The sequence below is a fragment of the Nannobrachium achirus genome (genome assembly GCF_963921795.1).
Source record: "Nannobrachium achirus genome assembly, chromosome: 12".
Classification (NCBI taxonomy): domain Eukaryota; kingdom Metazoa; phylum Chordata; class Actinopteri; order Myctophiformes; family Myctophidae; genus Nannobrachium; species Nannobrachium achirus.
This window is the reverse complement of record NC_137832.1, coordinates 61,000,377-61,010,402: the sequence shown is the minus strand read 5'-3', so window position 1 is coordinate 61,010,402 and position 10,026 is coordinate 61,000,377. Positions and strand designations below refer to the sequence as shown.

The window sequence follows — 10,026 nt, the reverse complement described above, 5'->3', positions numbered from 1 at the left end:
TTTGTTACATGGGAGTTGGAGCTGCTACCTTTGCGCCATAAAAGTAATAAAATAATAAATATTAGGAATCTGGAATGGGGCCACACAAACGCTCCCCAGGGGCCGGGTTCGGCCCACGGGTCCAGCACTTAGTCACCAGGCACTAAACCTCCAGACGCACGCCTATGACACTCCACCCCTGCTCCAGTTTTGTGTTTGTGCACAAGAGTGATGAGTCCACGACGATCTGTCACAATCGATTTAGCCACTTATATATTATATTTTTTATCAACAGACCTCAATAACTCTCAATAAAAAAGAAAAAAAAAGAAAACTCCAGCCCTGTCCACGCACCATCAAAATGACATTTAAAGTAAAAAAAGAAAAGAAAAAAGAGAGAGACTGGCCAGCCAAGCCACAGACCAAACAGCCTGAGTCTTGTCAAGTATATCGCCCTGTTGCCTCCTGCATGATGGCGAGGACCAATTCCTACATTATTCTGAGAGTGAGTGTTCCCCAAGTGGTCTAACCCCCTGCAGTGACAAGACTCTGACTCCATTTCAACACAAATGGTAATTTCTCTTTCTCTATATATAAATGGTTTCTGTAGAGTTGTTGTTGAGCAATAACAGACAGACAATACATCAGTATTTATAGATATGAGTCTGCTCTCTGTTCTCCGCTCATCTGTTGTTCTCTCTGAACACCAACACAGATGCCTGTCTGAATGACATGAAGTGTGTGTGTGTGTGTGTGTGTGTGTGTGTGTGTGTGTGTGTGTGTGTGTGTGTGTGTGTGTGTGTGTGCGTGCGTGCGTGCGTGCGTGCGTGCGTGCGTGCGTGCGTGCGTGGGCATGCGTGTTTGTGTGTGACTGTGTGTGTGTATGTGTGAGTGTATGACTGTGCTTTCTGTAAGTGTGTCTGTCTGTCTGTCTGTCTGTCTGTCTGTCTGTCTGTCTGTCTGTCTGTCTGTCTGTCTGTCTGTCTGTCTGTCTGTCTGCCTGCCTGTCTGTCTGTCTCTGTCTGCTCCTCCACTCTTTCTGAAACATACTGCACAGATCGGCTTGATGCACAATATTTTCTATGTAGGCACAAGGCAGGCATGGCATCAATGCTGGCCACCTAACCACCCACCACAGTAGCACGCTTTCGGTGCAGAAAGTTGTGCGGTAAGTACTGGAAGCTGCCTGTTGTGCTCCACCTCAGCAATCCATATCCCAGGGGTCTATCCTTATTGTTACAGGGATACATGGTGTTCTCGGCTGATACCGAAAATAAGCCTCTCTGACTACTGACTTACTTACTTACCCCTACACCAACCGCCACCCCTGGGCTGTAAAACATCTATCAGGAGACCACAAGGCCAGGTAAATATGAATTCCCATAGGAAGGAGGTGTCATTCACTGCTGCCGTTTTTTTCTTTTTCTCCTTTGTACAATAATATTGTTTGTATCTGTTAATGACATGTATTATTGTGTTATTTTTTTAAGCTATGTTGATTAATTGAATACATTGGACAAAATGGAAACAAGTCTCCATGACTTCAATAATATTTTTTTGTATTTGTCACATTCCTAAGACGAAAAAAAAGAAGAAAAAAATATAGGTCTATATATACACCACCCACCACCACGCCACCCTACACTATACAGCAAGGGTCCTCAACAGGGGGTCCCGGACCCCTAGGGGATCCTCAGAGTTACTACAGGGGGTCCTCCAAATCTTTGAGTGATAGCAAGTTATTTTCCCCTTTTTTATATTAACCACTTGAACCCTAGCGTCCATATTCTGAGAACTGTAGCCAAAAATAGCACATCTACAAGCTCATAAGGAAAAGAGCAGACTAAATACAGAGTGAAAGGTCAAGTTTATTAAGTATTGACGGTTCAAGTGGTTAAATATCTGAAAACACAACTTGACATGAATCCAAAGTACACTGATGATTGTGCTGTCAATCAATGAAACTATATGGAATTTATATGAGATACTTAAAGTGTGGTTCCTGTGGAAATAAGCCTCGGCTTTCTAGGATCTCCTTTTAGTTGACCTTGTACCAGTGATTTGTACTGTCATGAAACTGTACTTTTTTCTATTGCAAACTTCTAATAAATTCTTCAATCAATCAATCAATCTATGCTAAGGTTGTGGGGGTCCCTCCCTGCTTCATCTCACTCTCAGCTAAGGGGTCCCTGGCCTGAAAACGTTGAAGACCCCTGCTACACAGTACACCACTCCTAAACCACCCACCACCCACCACCCTACACTCCATGCCTAATGCACCCACCACTCACACCACCCACAGCAGATGGACCACAGATTCCAGATTCGTTCTCTTTATTCTTTATCCCCCCCCCCTCTCTCCTTGCTGTTCATTTCAGATCAGCAGTAATACATTCATGGCTCTCCAATCCTCCCAGTGGGAGACTGGGAGGGGTTACTGGGGGTGACTGGGGTGTGTCACTATTGTTGGGAACTATATAGATTTGTCTATTGGACCCACCCCACCCCTCTCTGCACCCAGGCCAGTATGCACGCACGCACGCACGCGCGCACACACACACACACACACACACACACACACACACACACACACACACACACACACACACACACACACACACACACACACACACACACACACACACACACACACACACACATAGCCATAGGTGAACATTAGCTTCAGTACTGTACAGCACCTTGAGCTATTCTAAGTATGAAAAGGATATATGCGTGTGTGTGTGTGTGTGTGTGTGTGTGTGTGTGTGTGTGTGTGTGTGTGTGTGTGTGTGTGTGTGTGTGTGGAAGGGCAGGAATTTCATGGAGGCCATGGCCACCGTTGTCCCTCAGTTTGGCCTTGTGTCCCTCAAACCAATGGTCAATATGTTGACAGTAGACACCGGTGTCTCTTTCTTGTCATGTAGATACCAGTGTCTTTTGTTGAGATTCTGAAATCTTAACTCCCCCGAGTCCCCATCTTTAAACCAATCCAGTGACTTTGATTGGTGCAGGGCTGAGCATGGATCAGATTGTAAATACCATCATTTATCTAGGCTATTTCACTGCAGATTAGGTAATCAATATCATCCCTAACCCTTACATTTCTTTCAATGGACTAAAATATTGTTTTATTTGATAGCCTTCCTGCCCAGGCACTAGGACTTTGTGTTTCTCTGAGGCCAACCTTACCTAATCTATATTTGCGTCTAGATTGTGGTCATGATAACTTATTTGTCAACACTTAACCTTTTTTATGTTTTATGATACCTCTCAATAATAATAATAATAATAAATTATATGATTGATTGATTGATTGATTGATCGATTGCTTTTTCTTTATTAAAGTCTCATGCTTGAAAGGAAGCCCAGCCCATATATGGACTTACAGGGCACTTTTACTTTTCATTTGACAGATTAGATAGACAATGAACCAACATAACAATTCACAAACACTGATCAAATGAATAACCAACGTAAACACTCAAGCTGTCTTTCAATGTTATATGAGATACATAAAGTGTGGTTCCTGTGTAAATAAGCCATAACATAAGGCTTTCTAGGATCTCCTTTTAGTTTACCTTGTACCAGTGATTTGTGCTGTCATGAAGCTGTACTTTTCTTTATTGCAAACTGCTAATAAATTCTTCAATCAATCAATCAATCAATCAATCAATCAATCAATCAATCAATCCTGTTGATTGTGTGTGTGTGCAAAGCCTCCCTAGCAAATCCCTAGCCTCCTTCAAAATTGGTATGAAAAGTCACCTTCAGACAGCTGCTACCCGTGACTTGTAAATAGACTAAGCCCCCATGCCCCCCCCCCCCCCTTCTTTATTATTCTTTTTTCTGCCTTTGTATTTGATGTTATGCTTTTGAAACTGATATTATCCTAGATAAAGTACTATGTTCTATCCGTCTGTTTTTCAATGTTATATGAGATACTTAAAGTGTGGTTCCTGTGGAAATAAGCCTTGGCTTTCTAGGATCTCCTTTTAGTTGACCTTGTACCAGTGATTTGTACTGTCATGAAACTGTACTTTTTTCTATTGCAAACTTCTAATAAATTCTTCAATCAATCAATCAATCAATCAATCAATCAATCAATCAATCAATCAATGTATGTGTGTGTGTGTGTGTGTGTGTGTGTGTGTGTACACACACACTCATACAAACAAAGATATTGATTGATTGATTGATTGAAGACTTTATTAGAAGTTTGCATAGGAAAAGGTACAGTTTCATGACGGTACAGTTCACTGGTACAAGGTCTACTAAAAGGAGATCCATGAAAAGACTAAGCTTATTTCCACTGGAAACCATTGAAGTATCTCATATAACATTGAATGACAGACAAATAGAACACAGTACTATGCAGTAGATATGTAAAGAAAAACAAAAAAGAAAACAGTAAGTCTAAATAAACAGTATATACAAAGAAGGGGCAGGGGAGGGTAGGGTTGGGCTAGGTTAGTTTTTTACCAGTTGCGAATGGCTGCTGCCTGTAAGTGATTCTTCAGGGCAATTTTAAAGGATGCTAGTGATCCACACTCCTTTATGACCTTCGGTAAGGCTTTCCACATTTTGGTGGTATAGCAGAAAAAGGAGTTTGACCCTTTGTTGGTTTTGACTCTGGGTTGAAAGTGATCTGTGGCGCTGCCTCTGGTGTTGTAATTATGGACATCCTTAATGTTTATAAAGTATTTTGACAGGTACTTGGGTATCATAGTGGTGTAGTGTATCTTGTACACCAGGCCCATTGCAAGTTGCTGTACTCTGTCATCTACTCTGAGCCACCCCACTCTTAACTGGTGAGTAGCGGTGAGGTGAGTCTGATAGGGAAGGTGAAGTAGGACCCTAATTAGTTTATTTTGGGCTGTTTGGAGTTTAGTTTTTAGGGCTTGTGGGGCGTCACGATACCATACGTGGACTCCGTAGTCAAAGAGGGGCTGGATTATTGCACCAGCTATGGTCTTCAGTGTGTTGAAATTGACCATTGGGGCGATCCTCTGTAGGAAACGAGTCCGTTGGTTGATTTTATTTATTACTTTAGAAGTCATCTTTTCACTGGAAAGATTAGCTTCAAGGATACATCCTAAGTAAGAGATTTCGTTTTTTCGTGTTATGACCTTGTCACCCACTTTGATTGTGAAGTTATCGACTTTTTTGAGGTTATGATTTGATCCAAAGAGGATGGACTCAGTTTTTCCCAGATGAATTGATAATTTGTTGTCATTAAGCCATGTGCAGATCTTACTTAGTTCAGAGTTAAGTGTCTTTTCAACCTGCAAGTGGTCCTTGCCCGAGACTAGGAGAGCCGAGTCATCCGCGAACAGGAACAGGTTGCAGTCACAAGCAGATGCCATGTCGTTCACATATATTAGGAACAACAGAGGTCCCAGTATGCTACCTTGAGGAACACCACAGCTTACTGGGAGGGGGGGGGACAGGGTACCGTTAATCTCCACCACCTGTTCCCTCCCCACCAGGTAAGATTGCATCCAACTCACTGCTGCGCTGTCAAGACCGATGGCTTTTAGTTTCTCAATCAGAATAGAATGATTTACGGTGTCAAATGCCTTCTGGAGGTCCATCATGACCATGCCGCTATATTTGCCGTCATCCGCTTCGCGTTTGATTTGGTCAGTCAAATACAGAAGGCATGTGTCTATTTATATATATATAAATAGATATGGCCAGGGCCTACAATACATAAATAGCCTATTATATATGTGTATTTCTGCCCAGGGAAGGGAGCTGCATGGAGCCTCTATGCATGGATCTGACCGCAAGAGGAGCTCTGCAAGGGGAGGACACGGCCCTCTGTGTGTGTGTATGTGTGCATTCATACAAAGATATATATATAGCCTATAGATATATGGCCAGGGCCTACAATACATAAATAGCCTAATATAATATATGTGTATTTCTGCACAGGGAGCTGCATGGAGCCTCTATGCATGGATCTGACCGCAAGAGGAGCTCTGCAAGGGGAGGACACGGCCCTCTGTGTGTGTGCCCGTCACGTGGTCGTGCCCCAAAGTGCGGAAGCGGAAGCGGAAACGGCGTGTCGTACTGCCAACAGCTGAGCAGCGTTGTGTGCTAATGTGCATTGCTAGCAGCGTTAGCAGCAGGAGCTAGCATCCAGCAGCAAGCAGCAACCAGAGCAGTGTGTGTGTGTGTGCGTGGTGTGTGTGTGTGGTGTGTGTGTCAGTATGATGGCGGAGCTGGTGCAGGGACAGGCCGCGCTGGGCCAGCCGGGGCTGAAGTCAGACGGCCTGGCCGATGCTTTACAGAGGGCCCGGCAGGTAAAACTCTTAACACCCGGGGCTCCGAGCCCACGACACGCCCGAAGCGGAGCCGCTCCGACGCGGAACAAACACTTTTATTCGAACTCACACACCAATGTCTTGCTGGGTAGTTTCTGGCAAAGCTTGGGTGCTATGAACACATACTCTCTCACTCATACTCTCTCTCTCTCTCTGTCACACACACTCACACACACTCACGCATACTACTAGCTATGCTAACTAGCTCGGGCAAAGCAGTTTAGGAGTTGTGGACGAGGCCACTTGTTGCTGTGTGTTTGCAGACAGGGCTTGTTGTCAAGAGTTCACACAGTTGGAGTTTGGGAGTTTGAAACAATGTCGGGGGAGCAGGACAGAAGTTTGGACACACGTGTCACTCACACACACGGCACACGCACTCAATACTAGAGACACAACCTGTTGGCCGCTAACTTAGCTGGCCAAAGTTAAAGGGACTCGACCCCCACGGCCTAAAGGCTTAAATCCCACTCAATCACTGTGGATCGAAGCCTGCCGTTCGTTGTTGTTGTTTTTTTTAGTGCGTGGACGTGTAAATGAAAGTAAGTGATCTGTGTGGGGCTGACGGTGTAATAGTTGTGGTTGGACTCCCCTCCCCCTATAGCCATGGTGTTTACTGTAACACAAAAACTAGGCTGCCGTTATGCAACGCTCTTCCACAGCCCCATATATGCTCTGTGGGGGTGTGTCTGTCCGCCTATACATACATTTATAAGTTTAACACTTGAAATATGGTGTGAGTTTGGGGGGAGCACACGGGGGAGGGGATACGAGTCAGACGATTGAATTGGTAGACCTAAAATGAACGTAGTTGTCTTGAATTAGTGATCCATATGTTGGGGAATATGTAACAGAAATAGCTTGCTTCTTCACCCCGAGCTGGCTCTGATTTCTGAAGGCCAGAAAGTAGGACTACTTATCAGTTTGATACTTGGGTTATCAATTGATTTAGTAGAAGTTGCATTAGTGATGCAAGTGAGTAAGAGGAGGACGTGGCAGTTCATTAGTGAACCTATGTTGAGTAGGTTTAGTGAGACAGCACCACCGGCTCTGATCGTGTGTGATGTCATAAGTGGAAGTGAGACAGTGATTATAGGATCTGTGGCGTTGCAACTAAAGCAGCTTCTGCTCGCTCACACACACTGATCACACACACACACACACACACACACACACACACACACACACACACACACACACACACACACACACACACACACTCTCTCTCACGTTTTCAATCAGTATCAGTTTTTACTGTTCGCTAGGCAGGTGGGATTGGAATCCCAAACCCTGGCACTGTTGTAACTTTACACTTGGATCGACCCTAGAGATTGTGAGAGTATTTTGAGTTGATAATATTGATACATTCATCAATGTAGGCTATGTGTATATATACATATAGTCTATATATGTATATGTATGTATGTATTAGGGGTGGGCGATATGGTGATAATTATCGTTGAGACGATACAATGTCTCCACGATATGCCTTTTCAGAGATATCGTGATACAAATGAGGGAGCCTTGTAAAACATCCTGTTTAATCGTTAATACAGAGGTTCATTGCAGAATTCAATTTAAACCTGCATTTTGGTCTAAATCAGTAGTTCTCAAACTTTAAAATGTCAAGGTCTCTACTTAACTCTTGACAGTATACTAATGAAACCAAATGTCCATTTTGGTTTTATTTGTATACTGTCAGAGTTACATACTTGTAAAGTTCAATTTAGACTCCCAAAAGGAACCCAGAGAGTCTAGTTGTTGTCAAGTACCTTGAAAAATAACCATAAAAACCAACGTGAAAAATAATCGTGGTAAAATCGTGTATCGTGATACAGCTTGGGAAAATATTGTGGTATTGTATTTTTCCATATCGCCCACCCCTAGTATGTAATATCATATGCACTTGTGTATTCATGTATGAATGTGTGTGTACACCAGGGACACATAAGTCCTGATTGGCTGGAGGGTGTGCAATGTGCATTACTAGTTTTATAAACATCGCATTTCAGCGTTTTAAATGAAAGAGTATTTAAACTGACTGTAACTAGGTCATTATTAAGGCTTCTCATTCTTTGTTGTGTACTATTGCCTCTAATTTTCCACAGTAGGCCTATAGCTCAATATTCAAAGTGTTGCAAATTGCCATCGTTTAAGCTAGGACTGGGCAATTGAGCAGAAATATCTTTAAACCAACACCTAGGTTAATTGAATAAGTAAGAAGCAGTGTTTGTTCTTTCCCCCTGTATATATCAAATAATTAACATGATATATTTTTATGTTTTATAATAAACCAAATCATGTCTTAGTTAACCATTGACAAACCATTTGTAAAAATAGCGAGCTCAATATTTACAGTGCAGACCTCGTCAGAGAGGGCAGTGTAAATATATTGGTGTATAAAACAATCATCAAAAGTTTGAAATCGTGATATTGATTTGTTTGAAGTCCTATCACCCAGCCCAAGTTTAAGAATGATGGTATGGAGGTGAACTGTTGAGGTTGTGTGTGTATATAATATATACAGTATATGTTTGGCTGTGTATACGGTATACAGTTGCACTCCAAATTATTCACTCCCCACTGCAAATTATTTTTGGAGCTGTGTGGAACACAAGCTCCCTATACGTGGCCGTGTGTGTGGGTATGTCTGTGTGTCTGTGTGTCTGTCTGTCTGTCTGTCTGTCTGTCTGTCTGTAGCCTACAGTACCTTTTGTGACCACACGAGGGCGCTGTTGTTCAGGCCAGGCCAGACACACACACACACACACACACACACACACACACACACACACACACACACACACACACACACACACACACACACAGCTCCACTTCGAACAGAGGTTCGATTTTTTTATAAAATGCAGCTGTTTGTAATAAACAAAGCAAACAAGAACAATTTAAATGGCTCAACATGACTACAATTACAAGTGTTTTATCCAAATTCAACACAATTTGAGGTTAAGAGACCCGATGAAATTTTGATTCATTAGCTAGACACCAGCTTCTGCTAGCTTCCCCTAGGAATCTTGACACATTCTTCATGTGCAATGACCTCCAGTTCACAAATATTGTTGGATTTGTGTTTTGCATCAGTCTTACAAAATCCACAAAAAATGTTCTATAGGGTTGGGTTCTAGTCCTTGACTCGGGAGTCGAATATAATTCCAATATGAAAAAAAGAAGCGTAACGAATCTAATGAAGACAAATGTCTTGACCTACCAATGTGTTAACTAATGTTTTCATCATGTCATGCACAATCAACTATAAAGTTTGAGTGCATGCGCTGCATAAAGCAAGTAATATGATCATCACCTCTGCCACGCTAGTACGCTACCCAGTGCGTCTGTGTGCTCGGCCGCTTGCCTGTGTGTGTCTGAAACTTAAGAAATACAACTTTATTGATAAAAGAAATCAGCAGAACTCGGGAATTATATTTATTATAATTATCAGACAAATTTGATTGGGAATATAATATATATTGCATAAAAAGTGACGCACGTCATGCTACGGGTGTCTGAATAACCGTGGACACCCCAATGTTATGCATGCATACAAAGAAAAGCAGCCCAAAGTAACACACATTTGTAACGTGGAGCTGTCGAGGAGCATATCAGCTTGCTATCCACTTCCTCCTTGTTGTGGTTGTGGGTGTTTTCGGCTAGTGTTGCATAGGAGTGATTGTATTCAGGCTGAACGATTAATAATTTTTAAGCCAAA

At 42.5% G+C, this 10,026-nt stretch overlaps 1 protein-coding gene across 6 annotated transcripts in view; it reads left to right on the top strand.

The window, feature by feature from the left end:
- Positions 1 to 940: 940 nt before the first annotated feature.
- The window catches only part of LOC308296340 (far upstream element-binding protein 3-like), a 46,698-nt gene continuing 37,612 nt past the window's right edge, over positions 941 to 10,026 (top strand). For 4 of the 6 annotated variants that reach the window (XM_080739595.1, XM_080739593.1, XM_080739594.1 and 1 more), the window contains exons 1-4: positions 941 to 1,345; positions 2,358 to 2,504; positions 5,744 to 5,807; positions 5,914 to 6,284. In XM_080739595.1, coding sequence (XP_080595721.1) covers positions 6,192 to 6,284 — 93 coding nt within the window. In that variant the 5' untranslated portion in view covers positions 941 to 1,345; positions 2,358 to 2,504; positions 5,744 to 5,807; positions 5,914 to 6,191. Of the gene's footprint in view, positions 1,346 to 2,178; positions 2,505 to 5,724; positions 5,808 to 5,913; positions 6,285 to 10,026 lie in introns of those variants that run through there. The other 2 variants (XM_080739592.1, XM_080739591.1) reach the window with 2 other exon arrangements.